This window comes from Rhinoraja longicauda, chromosome 4 (genome assembly GCF_053455715.1).
Source record: "Rhinoraja longicauda isolate Sanriku21f chromosome 4, sRhiLon1.1, whole genome shotgun sequence".
NCBI lineage: Eukaryota > Metazoa > Chordata > Chondrichthyes > Rajiformes > Arhynchobatidae > Rhinoraja > Rhinoraja longicauda.
The window spans coordinates 86416220-86436162 of NC_135956.1; the positions used below are offsets into that span (position 1 = coordinate 86416220).

Sequence of the window (19943 nt, forward strand, 5' to 3'; positions counted from 1 at the left end):
CCACTACTACCGACGAGACGCACTTGGTCACAATGGGGCTCCCTCCCCACTCACCCGCTGCTGCTTCCAAGCTGGAGTATGTTCGCGACTCCGGGGGTGAGGAGAGGAGGAGGCGATGGTGGAAGGGGATGGGGGGGGGGGGGGGGAAAGGAAAGGTCGAATGGACAGAGTGACGGGAGAAGGAGGAGGCAGTGACGGCTGAGCGGGGAACAGACAAAGTGACGAGCCAATAGGAAGAAGCAGCAACAGTTGGGAGGGGAGAGAGCTCTATGGTGAAACACATTAAGTAACACAACTTAATGCACGACTGCATTAAACTCCATTAACCATTCTTCAGGCTGCTTGCCCAACTGATCAAGATCCTGCTGTAATTTTTGAGAATGATCAGCCATGATCACATTTAATGGTGGTGCTGGCCCGAAGGGCCAAATGGCCTACTCCTGCACCAATTATTATTATTTTTTAAATCCACAAACACTTCATCCACTTGCCCCTCCCAATTTCCTAAAACTAGATCAAGCGTTGCCCTCTCCCGTGTAGGGACCTCTGCATATTGCCTGAGGAAACTTTCCTGAACATATTTGACAAATTCTGTCCCATCTAAATCTATTGCACTATGACAGTCCCAGTTAATGCTGGGAAAGTTAAAATCCCCTTCTATGACAACCTTATTAGTTCTACGGTTGCCTGCAATCTCCTGGCACATTTGTACTTCTAATTTCCGTTGACTATTTAGGGGCCTGTAGTTCACCCCCAACAAGGTGATCGTCGTCCCTTTCTTATTTCTCCGCTCCATCTATATAGCCTCACTAGACGAACCACCATTTGTGTAATCTCTGACCACTGCCATGACATTCTCCTGAATTAATAAAGCAACACCTCTTCCTCTTTCACCACCACCTCTACCTCTCCCGTAGCATCTGTACCCTAAAACATTAAGCTGCCAGTCCTCTACCTCTCTTAACCAGGTTTCTGTAATGACTACAACCTAGTTGTGCATACCCAGCCATGTCCTGAGTTCATCTGCCTTACATTTAAAAAAGTGGAATTCAAACCCACAGTACTTACTCGTTCCCTGCTATTCTCTTGCCTATTCTGTCCGCTGAACTTTCTTTCATCACCATCCAGCCTCTTGGTCCTGCATGGGACCCCACCCCCCTGCCAATCTAGTTTAAATCAACCCGTGTAGCACTAGCGAACCTGTCTGCCACGATACTGGTTCCATGCTAACTATCTCTCATAAGCCCCTGTCCATCCAAGAGTTTTTCCATCTTAACCCTCCGAATACTCTCTCCAGTAACTTGCTTACCACAGATGTTAGGCTTACTAGTTTATAGCTCCCTGACTTTTCATTGCAGCTCTTCTTAAATAGAGCACAACATTAGCCACTCTCCAGTCTTCCAGCACCTCATCTGCATCTAATGATGATCCATATATCTCAGCCAGGGCACCTGCAATTGGGAAAGTTAAAATCCCCTACTATGACAAGCGTATGCAATGTAGGAGTAACAGGATAATCTGACACAGCAATCTGCTGAATTTAGTTTGATTTGACCCATTCCTCATGACCTTTGCCCACGTGTGTTTACAAGAATAGTGTACAATGATTCTCCACCCCCATGAATTCCCCACCCTGGGGATCAGACATAAAAGCATAGCGAGATCTCATTGGTATCAAAATAGCACTACTATGGCTACACTATTAGTTCTACAGTTGCCTGCAATCTCCTGGCACATTTGTACTTCTAATTTCCGTTGACTATTTAGGGGCCTGTAGTACACCCCCAACAAGGTGATCACCCCTTTCTTATTTCTCCGCCTGCAATGTATTACTATATACAGTAATTCTAGGCAGTTTAAACAAACACAAGTTTGGAGCATAGTTTTGGTTCTTATCAAAGCAGGGGGGCATTAAAATGTCTCTGATAATCAGAGATAATTAAAACTATTGAGAATTATGTTTCCAAATGACATATTCACCGTGTTAAAACTTCAAAGTTTACTTAACTTTTTATTTGCAAAAGATAACATAGCTATTTATCACACAAAATGCTGGAGTAACTCAGCAGGTCAGGCAGCATCTCGGGAGAGAAGGAATGGGTGACGTTTCGGATAACATAGCTATATGCTTACTCTTAAAAGTAGTGTGATCATTGAAATCAATGGCTTTTTAAATGATAATTCACAGATCCACACACAATTATAACAACAACTATGATGAATCTGCATCCCAAAGAAACTTACTCTTGCTAACACTGTAAAGCCAGCATCTGTCAAATGTGAACATCGCGCTACCTCCAAGATCCTGAAAAAAAATACAGCAGCTCCCATAAATCATTTAAAAATCCAACTGTACCAGATTCAAATTCTTTAATCTCTGCAGTTATTTATAATTCTTGATGAATTAAAAAATTGCAGTAATGTAGGAAATTAAATAATGGATCTCAATGATTACTATTTTAGAAACTGCAGATGCTGGAATCTTGAGCAAAAAAACCAAAGTGCTGGAGAAACTCAGTAGGTCAGGCATCATCTGAGGAGGGAATAGACTGGCAACATTTCAGGTCAGAACCCTTCTTCAGACTGTCCATTCACTCAATGGCTGCTGTCTGACCCGCTGAATTCCTCCAGCAGTTTTTTTTAAAAATCACAATTTTCTTCACTTGCCATTAATTTAGCTAACCTCAGAATTTATTTTTATTGAGATCAATTTCACACATTATGTCCAAGTATTACAAAACTGCGGTGACTATTAACAGATATATGAACCCCCCCTTTGGTGGTTTTCAGTGAACCAAAAGTACAAACTATATTTCACAAAGTATTATGTAGCTTTGCTGTTTCCTAATGCACAAATATACTGACCTTTTAACACTTCCATTTTACAGAAAACTTTGAGGAGGATTACAAAAAGAATGTTCTGGAAGGCAAGCTGTTTACATTTATGGAAGTGTTTGCAAGCAAAAGGCAATTTATCCTATTGTCATTGTGAGTATGATTAAATGCTCTAATTTAACAGTGCATGTGGAAAATAAATGGTGTGAACAAAGTAGTTTAGAACTTATTTTGAGACTTCACATAGCCAGAGTAGGAGGTTAGAGGGTGAAAGATGCACTTCCAGGTGACACAGTAAAACTGTAATGAAAAAGAGGGTGAGAAATGTACTTCCAGGTAATAATGAAATAAAAAGAAACTGCAGATGCTGGTTTATACCAATGATAGACACAAATGCTGGAGTAACTCAGCGGGTCAGGCAGCATCTCTGAAGAAAATGAATAGGTGACGTTCGTTATAGGTCGGGACCCTTCTTCAGACGCCTGTCTTTAGCCAAATAAAAAAGACCATCAGGGCACCTCCTTGCCTGGGGTGATCTGTTTCTGGCCCTGATTTCACCAGGTTTTTTTTGCTTCCAGTTTTTTTTCCACTCACTCTCGCTACTGCAATCAGTCTGAAGAAGGGTCCTGACCCAAAATGTCTCCTTTTCGTTTTCTTCAGAGATGCCAGCATTTTGTGTCTATCTATGGTATAGTAAGAATGCAGACCATGGTGGCTTAGCTGTGCTGTGCTGAATCTCAGCTGCAACAACAGAAAGGTTAGTGCAATTACTCTGAGCTGGAATAGCACAAGAGATGACACAATTAGCCTCAACCAATTAAGATAGGTGGTGATGATCTGGAAGGCGCTGATGTTATGGACAGGGGTGAATTGCAAATAATACTCATCCAGATTCTTGCTTAGGTGATTAGCATTAACTTATAAATGGCATACACGACAAAATTCTAATAGCCCCATAATTGAACCATGAATTTTCAATATTTTGAACAGTCATGCAGAAACCTCCTGGATTCCAATACTGAAGACCAATATCAACCAGAACTAGATAAATGACAGCTATTCAGGAGCGAGCCTCTCAGTTCCTTACTTTTTCAGACTTTCTATCTGCATCGTTTCTCAATCAGATATGATAAAAAAAATAACCACCACCCACTTCAGTAATTCAGTGCAGCAACATTTAAATAGTTGAGAATTTCTAGAACAAACTAGTCGATTTGAGTGGAATTCATAAAATTCAGTCTTCATTCCCAATCCATTATGTACCGCAGCCACTTACCAAGTTTATTTTCTCAACACTTCCCAGGTCTGCAACCTCTCCCTTGGAGAAAAACAGGACATCAAATTCAAGAATAGACAGCATCAAGATCCCCCTTTCCCATCACAACATTTTGAGCTGCAGCTATTGTCTAATCACACTGCACAGCTGGAGCTGCAGATGGACTCACAATAGAGCATCCACAATCCCCTGGACACTGTGGATGACACGGTGATTAGCTTGGCAGCCCAAAAGTAATAGATGCACAGGGAGAGAAGTGATGAGTGACCACTAGCAAGAGCAGTAGACGCAGGCAGGTAGGACTGGAGTCCCTTGCGACCAACACCCTCTCAAACATATATACACTGTGTTGGATAGTGTTAAAGAGCTAGCTGATCAGGAGAAAACAGTAGTTGCTAAAGTTGTAGCAGCACGGTTGATTTTGCTGCCCAAAAGACAGGGAGCGCTATTTTGGAGGCAATATTGTGACGGTACAGACTAATTTTGCGGCCACAGATGAGGCCCTGAGATGGTTGTTGCCTTCCTATTCCTAGGGTCAAGAGAATCTCGCAGCAGCTGCAGAATATTCTGAGGGGGAGGATGGTGAACAGTTAGTGGTTAATGGACATGTCAGCACCAAAGTCAGAGGTAGAAAAAGTAATCAGGTCCTGCAACCTTCACGGTTGTAACCTTTGGTTTATTTCTGACGCCTGGCGTTCCTGAGCAAAGAAATAGGAAAATAGGTGGAAATAATCTGTGGCTGCAGCAATGGTGCCAGATCAATGGGACTGTTTTGGGGGGGATAGGTGGGATCTGTGCAAGTGAAATGTAGATACAAGGGGAACTGCAGATGAGGGTCCTGCTCCTCCTCTCTTCCCGCTTCCCCCCCACCCCATCACAATCAGTATGAAGAGGGGTCCCAGCCCGAAATGTCACATATCCATGTTCTCCAGAGATGCTGCCTGACCCGCTGAGTTACTCCAGCACTTTGTGTCCAAGGCAAATTGGATCCAAAATTGGGTTGATCATAAGTGACAAGAGGCAAGGACTATTTTTACGATTGGAAGCCTGTAAACAGTGGTACCCAGGCCCTTACTGTTTGCCATACACATTTATGACCTAGATTTTAATGCAGGATCTGTAAATTTGCAAATAACACAGAAATGAATTACAAGGAGGATAGTCTCGGATTACAGAAAGATATTATAGGGTGGTAAATTGGGCAAAGCAATAGCAGATGGAATTTAACCCTAATGAGTGTGAAGTCAGTCATTTTGGCAGGTCAAATAAGGGTAAAGACTGAAGGTAAGGATAACGAGGTATGGAGGGTACATGGGGAAGAAATTCTTCACTCAGATTAGCACGACTGAGATTCTCACAACATTTATAATGTATGTAGGAGAAGACTTGATACAAAGCAATAATCTAGATGCTGGTAATTGAGATTAATGCAGATGGGTCAATAAGTTTCCGAAGGAATGCAGCCGGTCAGAAAGCATCTGTTAGGAAAATTGACATTCGGTATTTCAGGTCAAGACCTTCACGTGGATTGAAAGATTAGAAGAGAGATAGCAACGGACAGGGATGGGGGCTGGAGCTGGATAGATACATTCAGGTGAGGAAGGGTAGGTTGGTAGATAGAGTCATGTGGGGGAGGACCTGGATGACAACAGCTTGTAGAATAGTCTAGAATTTTAAAGCTGAATAAAACAATGTAGTCCGCTTAACGGACAACCCATTTTCCCCAGCAATATTAATTCCCTCCATCAACAGCACACTGCTTCGGTACATGTACACAATGCAGTTCGTCACGGCAACTTCTTTGGCATCTCCCAATTCCACAAACAGTATCACCGAGGAAATCCACACATGGAAACACGTGCATGTTCCCCTCCCCTCCAAATCACATAGCATCCTGACTTCAAAATATAATGTCATTCTCTCATTATTGCTTGGTTTCCTGGAGTTCACATCCTGAACATGCTGTGGAAATATCATCACTGCAAGGACTGCAGCAGTCTTGCAGTGATGTTTCAGGCTGCAGCTCACCTTCTCAAGGCTCTTTGAGACTAATGATGACTTTGTCCACATTTCAATATTGGAATTAAAAAATAATTCTCGGCTCACAATCATGCCGGCCACACAGACACAAAGAATACAGATTCCAGGAGAAAGTCATCACTAATTTCTAAGAGCAACTAAACACAGGAAACAAGTGCAATCTTGCTCACAACCCATTTGCTATGGACAAACCTGTGCTGGACAATGTGAAAAATAGCAACACACTCCATTGTTGCTAGGCAAAAAACAGCTATTGCCACGATAAACAACTCATTGGAAGATTGTTGGCAACAGTGCTAAGATAATTTCTTCAGTAAATTGGAGGCAAAAGTAGGAGAAAATCTATACCTAATGTCTAGATTTTCACAATCCACCATAATGGACTACAGATTTTTTTACCATTTATAGAGTATTTTAAATTACATGATTTTAATGTTATATTTGATCTGTGTATAAATTTCCAAACCAGCACAACCTTACAGCTCACTGTTAAAAACATTGCAACAACATCCAGAAACAACTAAAGTTAAATAAAATTGTGAAATCTCAATGAAGGCAATCGTGAAATCACAATGAAGTTCGGCATGTCCCCAATAACCCTCAAGAACTTACACATATGTGCCGTAGAAAGCATTTTATCGGGATGCATCACAGCATGGTTTGGAAACAGCTCCATCCTAGACCGCAAGAAACTGCAGAGAGTTGTGGACGTAGCCCAGACCATCACACAAACCAACCTCCCTTATTCCATTGACTCCATCTACACTTCACGCTGCCTTGGCAAGGCTCACCATCATAATCAAGGAGCAGTCTTGCCCCTTCTCCCCTTTCCCATCAGGCAAGGGGTACAGAAGTTTGAAAACGCCTACCACCAGATTCAGGGACAGTTTCTTTCCAGCTGTCATTAGGCAACTGAACCGTCGTCTCACCAACTAGAGGGCCATCCGAACCTCCTATCTATCTCATGGGAGAACTTCAAACTATCTTTAATCGGATTTTACTGGAGTGTATGTTGCACTAAATGTTATGCCCTTTATCATGTATCTGTTCACTGTGGACAACTTGATTGTAATCGTGTAGAGTCTTTTCACTGACGGGATAGCACACGACAAAAAGCTTTTCACTGTGCCTTGGTACTCGTGACAATAATAAACAAAGCTAAACTAAATAAACTAAACCATGTACAAGAACAAAATGTCATTGGGTTCAAAGAGAATGTCTGCACTTTGCTAATCTGAAATGCCACGTAGTCATGTCAGTTTCCCTTAATCCTATCTCTAATTACATGCTTATGTCACCATTTGTTTGTATGGACCTTTTTTCCCATCTTGTCATCAATTGGAAACATCTTCACATGATTCATGATTTCCTTGTTATTTTGTATTTCTCTTTAAACTGGATTCCATTAGTGCTTAGCTCGCAAGAAGCAACTTTAACCTTCACATTATCTCAACTTTTATATTTTCCAATGAAAACGGTGAAAACCAGTGTTCAGAAAATAATTTTAAAGGCTTAATTTTATACCATTCAAGTGCAGTAATTCTGTGATTAGATAACCAACCAGATAACCAATAAGTAAATTCTTCATCTAAATGAAGAATGACCAACACTGCTTTTATTTTACTCCCTTGTTAATGTTGCTCAATGAGAAAATTGTAAAGAAAAAAGCCTTTATATTGTGTTTTTCACAACCTCTGGACATGCCAAAGTACTTTATAGCAAATAATGCATATTGGTGTGGCCAACATTGTCATTTTGAAACTCTATGCAGAAATCTCCCACCAACTCCTTTGTTGATTGAAGAGTTAATATTGCAATGACTTCCGGCATTATAAATTACTGTAAAGGAGAGTAAATAAAGTCTTGATTTAATAAATCTAAAATATGCTATTCCAGAGATCATTGCACTTCCTCAGCATTGCATGGGAGCATCAAACCAGCATTTGTTCTCAAGAATCTGCAGTAGGACGTGAATCTTCTAACTCTGATGCAAGAGTATCACCAATTGAGCCATGGCTGACAGAACCAAACTACATCACCCTCTTCAAAAATGAGTTGGATATTAAACTGTGAAATATTCTAATGTTTTGTGACCTAAACATACTATGTAAATTGCAAATTGTAGTTACTGCAAATAGTAGATAACTATAAACGTTTTATTTTCAGTATTAACATTTGAACATCGGATCTGATTTGTACTCACTTTAGTCTAGGACAATTCAATCCCAATGCGGTTATGGAAGCATCAGTAATATTTCCACATCCAGACACACAGAGAAATTGGAGTTTGTGGCAACCTCTGCAAACACTTACTAATCCTTCATCTGTGATTTGCTACGACAACAAACAAATTTAACAGATTATTAACTTCCACAAAATATCACATTGACTACAAATCAAATAGATGTAACTAGTAGAGTGGATAAGGGAGAACTAGTCGATGTGTTATATCTGGACTTTCAGAAGGCCTTCGACAAGGTCCCACATAGGAGATTGGTGTACAAACTTAATGCACATGGTATTGAGGGTTCAGTGTTGAGGTGGATAGAAAATTGGTTGGCAGACAGGAAGCAAAGAGTAGGAATAAACTTTTCGGAATGGCAGGCAGTGACTAGTGGGGTACCGCAAGGCTCAGTGCTGGGACCCCAGTTATTTACAGTGTATATTAATGATTTGGACGAGGGAATTGAATGCAACATCTCTAAGTTTGCGGATGACACGAAGCTGGGTGGCAGTATTAGCTGCGAGGAGGATGCTAGGAGGCTGCAGAGTGACTTGGATAGATTAGGCGAGTGGGCGAATGCATGGCAGATGCAATATAATGTGGATAAATGTGAGGTTATCCACTTTGGCGGCAAGAACAGGAAAGCAGAGTATTACCTGAATGGTGACCGATTGGGAGAAGGGGAGATGCAACGTGACCTGGGTGTCATGGTGCACCAGTCATTGAAAGCAAGCGTGCAGGTGCAGCAGGCAGTGAAGAAAGCGAATGGTATGTTGGCATTCATAGCAAGAGGATTTGAGTTTAGGAGCAGGGAGGTTCTGCTGCAGTTGTACAGGGCCTTGGTGAGACCGCACCTGGAGTATTGTGTGCAGTTTTGGTCTCCTAACCTGAGGAAAGACATTCTTGCCTTAGAGGGAGTACAGAGAAGGTTCACCAGATTGATCCCTGGGATGGCGGGACTTTCATATGAGGAAAGACTGGATAGACTGGGCTTGTACTCGCTGGAATTTAGAAGACTGAGGGGGGATCTTATAGAAACATATAAAATTCTTAAGGGGTTGGAGAGGCTAGATGCGGGAAGATTGTTCCCGATGTTGGGGGAGTCCAGAACCAGGGGTCACAGCTTAAGGATAAGGGGGAAGTCTTTTAGGACCGAGATGAGAAAACATTTCTTCACACAGAGAGTGGTGAGTCTGTGGAATTCTCTTCCACAGAAGGTAGTTGAGGCCAGTTCATTGGCTATATTTAAGAGGGAGTTAGATGTGTCCCTTTTTGCTAAAGGGATCAGGGTGTATGGAGAGAAGTCAGGTACAGGCTACTAAGCTGGATGATCAGCCATGATCATATTGAATGGCGGTGCAGGCTCGAAGGGCCGAATGGCCTACTCCTGCACCTATTTTCTATGTTTCTATGCATATTCTGTAACTGGCCTTCTGACAGAATCAGGCTCAGAATTTGTGGATAATCACATGGAGGCCACATCAGGTATTAACTTTTATCACGCAAAATGATGCCTCAAGGAGGGGTTTCCTCCCAAAAGGTCATAGAGTCTCTGGCAGCTTGTTCCATGCACCCACCAGCCTTTGCGTGAAAACGTTACCCCTCAGATTCCTATTAAATCTTTTTCCCTTCACCTTAAACCTATCATATCATATCATATCATATATATACAGCCGGAAACAGGCCTTTTCGGCCCACCAAGTCCGTGCCGCCCAGCGATCCCCGTACACTAACACTATCCTACACCCACTAGGGACAATTTTTACATTTACCCAGCCAATTAACCTACATACCTGTATGTCTTTGGAGTGATTTCCTACTCTGGGCAAGAGACTGTGCATCTACCCGTCCTATTCCTCTCATGATTTTTTAGATTTAGATTTTAGATTTAGAGATACAGCGCGGAAACAGGCCCTTCGGCCCACCGGGTCCGCGCCGCCCAGCGATCCCCGCTCATTAACACTATCCTACACACACTAGGGACAATTTTTTTTTACATTTGCCCAGCCAATTAAACTACATACCTGTACGTCTTTGGAGAGTGGGAGGAAACCGAAGATCTCGAAGAAAACCCATGCAGGTCACAGGGAGAACGTACAAACTCCGTACAGACGGCGCCGGTAGTCAGGATCGAACCTGAGTCTCCGGCGCTGCATTCGCTGTAAGGCAGTAACTCTACTGCTGCGCCACCGTGCCGCCTACCTCTATAAGATCATCCCTCATCCTTCTGCGCTCCAAGAAAGTGCCCCAGCCTTCTCAATCTCTCTCTATAGCTCAGACCCCCTAGTCCTTGCAACCAGTCCTGGTAGGCTAGAAAATAAGAAATAGTCAGTTCTAAAGCAAACAATCCCAATCTCTGCACACTTACACAACACCTGCCTGCTGAGTAGGTGGGGGTGTGAATGCAAATACTTGATTGATTTTGGATACCCATTTCTTTGGAAATTGTAACTTGCTCATTTGGTGGTCCTTCATAAATTGTGGTCCAAATAGAGGAGCCAAGACCCAGGAAAGACGAATGAAATTTCATACACAAGGTAATCAGTGAATGGCATCTGTATACTAAAACTCTCGTTTGTTATCTTGTTTGGGGCTGAACTTCAGCCAAAACGGTACACGATAGCGCAACAATTTTAGCCCACCTTACTCACCGTCGTCACTTTAGTGATAATGCAAGTAGTTTTATTGAAATCGGTGTTATATTTTTAAAGTTATTCACATTTTAAAGTTTAAAAGGAGGGGAGGGGGAGGGGGGAGGAGGAAGGGGGGAGTGGGGGAGAAGGGAGAGGGGAGGGGGGGGGTTGAGGAGAGAGGGGAGGGGGGGAGGACAGGGTGCTGCACCAATGCATGAGAGGTTTGGGCCCAACGGGTCCACTTTGTCTCGTAATAACTCATTTCATGTTCTGGACATTCCTGCTTTCAAAGTGTAAAATACACCAATAAAAGGATTGTGCAAAGAATATTCTCAAAATTCCATTATTGATTTCTGCTCCAAATAACAGCGTCTCCTTAGTTAATTACTTGAGTTTGTCAGTTAGTGAAGAACAATTGGATTCATTGGAAATTCATCATGCTCATCATGTCACATGAAGAGATTTCATAGAGCTGTTTTCATTGCACTCAAGCGCAGAAAGTTGTGGTTCATGATTCCAGAGCACTTCCTGGTGAGTTTACTCATGCAAGATGACACGAGTAACCTTGAAGAGAGTTGAGATAACAACTTATCAAAGAAGGGGAGCACAGTAGTGCAAGTAGACTTGGTTGCATTCCAGGAGCCCCAGCAACCTGCTTCAATCCAGACCTCCATGTGTAGTGTTTCCACATTCTCCCTGTACCTGTGTTTCCTTTGTGTGCTCCGGATTCATGCCACATCCCTGACATGCAAGTTGGTATGTTAATTGGCCACTACAAAATGCCCTGGTGGAAAATATGAGGGAGTATGGGGACAACAGGACAAGAACATTATGAGAAAATAAGGAGAATGAGATGGCTTAAGGGGTTGGACACGTTAGAGGCAGGAAACATGTTCCCGATGTTGGGGGAGTCCAGAACAAGGGGCCACAGTTTAAGAATAAGGGGTAGACCATTTAGAACTGAGATGAGGAAAAACTTTTTCAGTCAGAGAGTTGTGAATCTGTGGAATTCTCTGCCTCAGAACGCAGTGGAGGCGAATTCTCTGAATGCATTCAAGAGAGAGCTAGATAGAGCTCTTAAGGATAGCAGAGTCAGGGGGTATGGGGAGAAGGCAGGAACGGGGTACTGATTGAGAATGATCAGCCATGATCACATTGAATGGCGGTGCTGGCTCGAAGGGCCAAATGGCCTCCTCCTGCACCTATTGTCTATGGCTCTATGAGCCACTGTGTAGCCAGTGAGGATGGTCAAATGGCCACCGGCTATGTTATATAGAAATGTACAGAAGTGTACAGAAAACGCTCTTCCTAAGTATCTGGCAACATTTTGTAGCACAATGTTCAGGCAAAATCATAATTACTGACAACAGTCAGTATTTTATGTAATTCATTACACATTTATGAAATCACCAAACATCAATTAAAGCTGCTTCAGCAGTGGTAGCACAATCACCAAATAAAATCGATCAATTTGAATCTGATCAAAATAATTATATAATCAAACAGTATTTAAAAAAACCATCAAGTGATGAGAGTGGTTCCTTTAGAGATTAGGCATTCCTTTGAACTCCAAGAAAGAGAATTTCTGTATATAGTAATTATTATTCTCAGTTTCAGAACTTCCCCTTAAAGGAAACTGAGTAGTAAATTAGCAAATGGAAAAGAAAATTGAGAATGCTGACTGCACACAGAAATAAAAGATTAGATAACAGAACCACGCTGCAGTGGATTTTAGTTATTAAGAATGAAACCCGTTAGATTTTAAAATAGGCTACACCGGTCCTGCTGAGAACCCCTCGTGACCTTTCTCTGCCCCCATCGTCATCTGGCACAACTGACCCCTACATGAACCATTTTTGCACTTTACCTTGTTCCCCCTTTGTTTTCCTTCCCCCCCCTTTGTTGTTTTCATTTTCGCCTCAAAAAATTCCAGAAGATTAGTCAAGCATGATTTCCATGCTGACTCGGAACGATCCTGTTACTGCTATATAAATGCTCCGCAATTTTGTCTTTTATAATTGACTCCAGCATCTTCCCCACCACTGATGTCAGACTAACTGGTCTATAATTTCCCGTTTTCTCTCTCCCTCCTTTCTTAAAAAGTGGGATAACATTAGCTACCTTCCAATCCACAGGAACTGATCCTGAATCTATAGAACATTGGAAAATGATCACCAATGCGTCCATGATTTCTAGAGCCACCTCCTTAAGTACCCTGGGATGCAGATCATCAGGCCCTGGGGATTTATCAGCTTTCAGTCCCATCAGTCTACCCAACACCATTTCCTGCCTAATGTGAATTCCCTTCAGCTCCTCCGTCACCCTAGGATCTTTGGCCACTAGTACATCTGGGAGATTGTGTGTATCTTCCTCAGTGAAGACAGATCCAAAGTACTGGTTCAACTCGTCTGCCATTTCCTTGTTCCCCGCAATAAATTCCCCTGCTTCTGTCTTCAAGGGACCCACATTTGCCTTAACTATTTTTTTCCTCTTCACATACCTAAAAAAGCTTTTACTATCTTCCTTTATATTATTGGCTAGTTTACCCTCGTACCTCATCTTTTCTCCCCGTGTTGCCTTTTTAGTTATCTTCTGTTGCTCTTTAAAAGAGTCCCAATCCTCTGGCTTCCCGCTCTTCTTTGCTATGTTATACTTATTCTCTTTTATTTTTATGCTGTCCTTGACTTCCCTTGTCAGCCACGGGTGCCTCGTACTCCCCTTAGAATCTTTCCTCTTCTTTGGGATGAATTGATCCTGCAACTTCTGCATTATTCCCAGGAATACCTACCATTGCTGTTCCACCGTCTTCCCTGCTAGGGTCTCCTTCCAGTCAAATCTGGCCAGCTCCTGCCTCATGCCTCTGTAATCCCCTTTGCTATACTGTAATACTGACACTTCCGATTTTCCCTTCTCCCTCTCAATTTGTAGATTAAAACTTGCTGGTTTACGCCGAAGATAGACACAAAATGCTGGAGTAACTCAGCGGGACAGGCAGCATCTCTGGATAGAAGGAATGGGTGACGTTTCGGGTCAAGACCCTTCTTCAGACAATCTTTGCACCATTATGCTGTTTTGCATTCATTGCTATGTTTATTGCTTTTTATCATCACTGTATAGTGTTTATTCTCTGAGCTTCATGCTAACAAGGATTTTCATTGCACCCTACTGTATCTACCGAGCTGAGATCTGAGAGAATAGGTCTTCTTAAAGATCAGTGTGCTCGTTTATGTGTGGAGCTATGGCAGATGGGTGAGGTGTTAGGTGAACATGACTTGCCTATATTTACTGTGGAGAAAGTCATGGAAGCTACTGAGTTCAGGGAATGGAATAGTAGTGCACTGCAATATATCCACATCATGAAAGAAGAGTTGTGGGTGGTCTTGAAGCATGTAAAGGCGGATACGTTGATCGTAGGACTTTGTGGGAAGCAGGGGAGAAATTACTGGGGTCCTAGCAGAAATATTTGTATCTTTGTTTGCCACAGGGAAGTACAGGAAGACCAGAGGGTGGCTAATGTTGGGAATTTATTTAAGATAATCTGCAAAGATAAGCCTGTGAGCCTATCAGTGGCAGAAACATTACTGGTGGGAATCCTGAGAGACAGGATCTACCTGCATATGGAAATGAAAGGCCTGTTTTGGTATAGTTAGCATGGCTGAGTTTTTGTGTAATCATATTTATGAACTTAACTATTTTTTCAGATGTTAACTAAGAGGATTGTCAATGATAGGGCAATAGATGTTGTCTACATGGACTTTAGCAAGACCGTATATGAGTCTCACGTGGTCGGTTGGTCTGGAAGGTTGGATCACATGGGATCCAGAGTGAGCTAGCCAGTTGAAGAATACAGAATAGGCTTGGCGGAAGGAGACATAGGCTGGTAGTGAAGGATTGTTTTTTAGATTGGAGGCTTGTGATCAGTGATGTGTCACAGGGATCGGTGCTGGTTCCCTTGTTGTTTGTCATCTATATTAATGATTTGATGAGAGTGTAATTGGCATGATTAGTACGTTTCCACCATTACCACCAAAACTGGTGGCATAGTGGACAATGAAGAAGGTTATCTATAATCACAATGGGATCGAGATCAACTGGGAAATTGAATAAAGAAATGGCGAATGGAATTTAACTTATACAAGTGAGGCATGATACATTGTGGGAAGTTAACCCAGTGTAGGACATATTCAGTGAATAGCTGATCCCTGAGGAGCGTTGTAGAACAGAGAGACCGACAAAGATCCCTGAAAATGATAATACAGTTAGGCGGGGCAGTCAAGAAGACATGTGGCATGCTTGCCTTCATTAGTGGGACATCATGTTCCCATTGTACAAGACGTTGGTGAAACTGCACTTGGAATATTGTGAGCAGTTCTGGTCATGTTGCCGTTTTTTTGAAGGATGAGATTAATCCAGAGAGAGTGCAGATACGATTCGCAAGGATGTTGCCACAGGGAACTATTTTTTCACACGCTGGGTTGTTGGTTTATGAATCAAGCTGCCAGAGGAAGTGTAGAGATAGGTATACATAACCTTTAACTCGATATTGTGACAGATACAAGGATAAGAAAGATGTAGAAGGATATGGGCCAATAGACAATAGGTGCAGGAGTGGGCCATTCGGCCCTTCGCACCATTCACTGTGATCATGGCTGATCATCCACAATCAGTACCCCATTCCTGCCTTCTCCCCATATCCCTTGACTCTGCTATCTTTAAGAGCTCTATCTAACTCTCTCTTGAAAGCATCCAGAGAATTGGCCTCCACTGCCTTCTGAGGCAGAGAATTCCACAGATCCACAACTCTCTGGGTAAAAAAGTGCTTCCTCATCTCTGTTCTAAATGGCCCACCCCTTATTCTTAAACTGTGGACCCTGATTCTGGACTCGGATGACTTGGATGAAGGGATTAAAAGTACCATTAGCAAATTTGCAGATGATACAAAGCTGGGGGGCAGTGTGAACTGTGAGGAAGATGCTTTGAGGTTGCTGGGTGACTTGGACAGGCTGTGTGAATGGGCGGATGCATGGCAGGTGCAGTTTAATGTGGATAAGTGTGAGGTTATCCACTTTGGTGGTAAGAATAGGAAGGCAGATTATTATCTGAATGGTGTCAAGTTAGGAAAAGGGGACATACAATGAGATCTGGGTGCCCTAGTGCATCAGTCACTGAAAGGAAGCACGCAGGTACAGTAGGCAGTAAAGAAAGACAATGGAATGTTGGCCTTCATAACAAGAGGAGTTGAGTATAGGAGCAAAGGTCCTTCTACAGTTGTACAGCCCTAGTGAGACCGCACCCGAGTACTGTGTGCAGTTTTGGTCTTCAAATTTGAGGAAGGATATTCTTGCTATTGAGGGCGTGCAGCGTAGGTTTACTAGATTAATTCCCATAATGGCGGGACTGCCGTATGTTGAAAGACTGGAGCAACTAGGCTTATATACACTGGAATTTAGACGGATGAGAGGGGATCTTATTGAAACATATAAGATTATTAAGGGGTTGGACACGTTAGAGGCAGGAAACATGTTCCCAATGTTGGGGGAATCCAGAACCAGGGGCCACAGTTTAAGAATAAGGGGTAGGCCATTTAGAACGGAGATGAGGAAAAACCTTTTCAGTCAGAGAGTTGTAAATCTGTGGAATTCTCTGCCTCAGAAGGCAGTGGAGGCCAGTTCTCTGAATGCTTTCAAGAGAGCTAGATAGAGCTCTTAAGGATAGCGGAGTCAGGGGGTATGGGGAGAAGGCAGGAACGGGGTACTGATTGAGAATGATCAGCCATGAACACATTGAATGGTGGTGCTGGCTCGAAGGGCCGAATGGCCTACTCCTGCACCTATTGTCTATTGTCTAAGTGATGCAAGATAACCCACATAACCTCACTGGACATAACCACAGCAATATCCTCCCTAAATACTATAGTCATGATCTCCCTGAACTATATCACAGCTCTCACTCCACTCTTATCACCACCTCTGTCACACCCACAGCTGCCAGTCCAGTCCATTACTCAGACATGTCTCTGTAGTAACTATAATCTCCCAGTCCCACATACCCACCTGTGCCATGAATGAATCTGCCTTACCCTGTCAGGCTTGTTACATTAAAATCAATGCAGTTTAGCCTATCAGAAGCTTCTTCGCTTCTTCTCCGGCCTCCATCTGTTCTATCGACTGTTCTTGCTGACTTTAACTTCTATCGTTTCTTTAACAATCTCTTCTGCCTCGCCACGCTGGATCCCATCTCACCACCAGGCTAATTTAAATGCTCCCGAGCATTCAAGTAAATCACGATTTTGGTCCCGCTCCTGGTCTTGTGCAACTAATCCCTCTTGTACAGGACACCTCTGCCGCAGAACAGATCTCAATGGTTCGGGAGACTGCAAAAAGATCCATGGTCTACTGGGAAGCAACGATTCTTCCTCTATGCTTCTAAGATGTGGATTATTTCCAGCAGGCAGGCGAAAGCAATGGAAAAATATCATCTACACTGACTTTGCAAAGTCCTCCAATTAATTGGAAGGATAGGTGAATCAACATCAATATTCTCTCCTCGGCTCACATTGAAAGGCGGCTGCGGTCCTTTCACCGTCCGGCGCAGCCTGGAACGTGGCAACTTCAACAGCCTGACCGCGGGAGAAGACGGCAGGGGAAGAGAAAAGACATTCTGGCCTTCCATCACAGTGAGGAGGTGACTGGAGGAGACTCATTGTGATGGATGTTTCTTTTTTTTTTTTGTGTTGGTTGTGATTGTGTGTGAAATTGTTTATTTTTATTGCTCTATTGCTGGACTGTGAGTGACCTTTCATTTCACTGCACATCTTGTATGTGTATGTGACAAATAAACTTGACTTGACTTGGTTATTTTCAATCGACTACACTGGGCAGAACACATCAATCGCAGGCCTGATACAAAGCTTTGTTATGGGAGAAGTTTGCAGACAGAAACAAGTATAAAAGTTACCCAAAGTTTCCTAGGTAAAGTGCAGCACTCCTACTGACTCCTGAGAACCTCTCGACCATGACAAAGTGCTTAAGGAAAGCAGTGGTCAGGGAGATATTGAGAACCTCCATTGAGAATGAATTGAAAGCACACAGAAGTCCTGGATAAGCAATAGTAGGAGCACACCACCTCATCGATTACCCACCTGCCTCAAGTCAAGTCAAGTCAGAAACCTGCCTGGCCGACCCATTAGCCTTATCGTACCCTACGTGCAATCTACAGTGCCCACGTGGGCCTTATTAGCCACCCTCATACCTCACAGAACCAGATTTGAAACGTTATCCTCCATACCAAGCACTTCTCAAGACCTCCCTCCCACCAATTCTACTTTAGTAGAGATATTGTTTTTTTAATTAAAATATTGATTTTGTCAGTAACAAATATATATTTCGTTTTTGATGTCAAAAATTAACTAAAATTAATAGTGATCACATTATAAAACGGTTTCCATAATTAACATATCTTATATTAATTAGAATCTTTGCAGTCAATCTGTCAGTTACAAACACAAGATCTAAAATTACTTTACAAAGAAAAATGTCATAGAGAGTCATAGAGTCATAGAGTCCTAAGGCACAGAAAGAGGCCCTTCGGCCCATCGTGTCCGTGCCGCCCGTTACCAAACACAGTCTAATTTTAATCCCATTTTCCTGCATTTGGACCGTAGCCCTGAATGTTGTAGCATTTCAAGTGCCCATCCAAATGCCTCTCAAACGTTGTGAGTGTTCCCGCCTCCACCACCACCCCAGGCAGTGAGTTCCAGACTCCAACCACCCTCTGGGTGAAAAAGTTCTTTCTCACATCCCCCCGAAACCTCCCTCCCCTTACCCTGTATCTATGTCCCCTCGTTGTTGAACCTTCCACCAGTGGAAGAAGTTCCCCGCCATCTACATTATCTATGCCCCTCATGATCTTGTACACCTCGATCATGTCCCCTCTCAGCCTTCTCTGCTCCAGGGAAAACAACCCCAGTCTGCTCAGTCTCTCCTCATAGCCGAGGCCCTTCATCCCAGGCAGCATCCTGGTGAAATGTAACTCCAAAAATTTGAATAAACCAATACTTACTGAACACGCTTGCAAATTAAGTGTCATTAGTTCCGGACAGTGGATCTGAATGTGTTTCAGCGAGTCATCATCGAGCTGTTGGAGAAACATACCCATTTCACTCTCTTTGCAACAATAGAATGCAATCAGATTACACCACTGATCTTGGCAAGTCTGAATGGAAGCACGATAATGGAGTCATGTAGTCAATAATGATCTTTGCAACAGGAGCCGCAGGTAGTTCTGCTTTGATGTGTATTGAGGAATTCAGAAACATTATTTGTATTAAGTGGGTCTAATTGGTTGTAATTCGATTTTGATGGGGAACTGCAGTCATAGATTTCAGAGTCATCCAGCATGGAAACCGGCCTTCAGACCAATCCATCCATGCTGACCAAGATGCTACATTTAGTGTAAGAAAATAACTGCAGATGCTGGTACAAATCGAAGGTATTTATTCACAAAATGCTGGAGTAACTCAGCAGGTCAGGCAGCATCTCAGGAGAGAAGGAATGGGTGACGTTTCGGGTCGAGACCCTTCTTCAGACTTCAGACTTCAGTCTGAAGAAGGGTCTCGACCTGAAACGTCACCCATTCCTTCTCTCCTGAGATGCTGCCTGACCTGCTGAGTTACTCCAGCATTTTGTGAATAAATACCTTCAAGATGCTACATTTAAGTCAGTCCATTTTCCCGTGCCTAACCCATATTGCACTAAACATTTCCTATCCATGTACGTCCAAAGGAATTTTAAATGTAGTTACTGTACATGCCGCAACTACTTCAACTGGCAGCACATTTTTTCAACTCATATATACAAGTATTTGTTATGCTGCTGCAAGTAAGAATTTCATCGTTCTGTTGTCTGTACATACGACAATTAAACCCTCTTGACTT

General features: G+C 42.8%; 1 protein-coding gene across 1 annotated transcript in view; it reads right to left on the reverse strand.

The window, feature by feature from the left end:
• fbxl2 (F-box and leucine-rich repeat protein 2) overlaps positions 1–19943 on the reverse strand; it is a 103015-nt gene that overhangs the window by 16860 nt on the left and 66212 nt on the right. Inside the window, exons 9-11 of the mRNA XM_078398733.1 lie at positions 19070–19144; positions 8355–8485; positions 2245–2305 (exon numbers count right to left, since the gene is read on the reverse strand). Of these exons, the coding sequence (XP_078254859.1) occupies positions 2245–2305; positions 8355–8485; positions 19070–19144 (267 nt within the window). The remainder of the gene's footprint in view (positions 1–2244; positions 2306–8354; positions 8486–19069; positions 19145–19943) is intronic.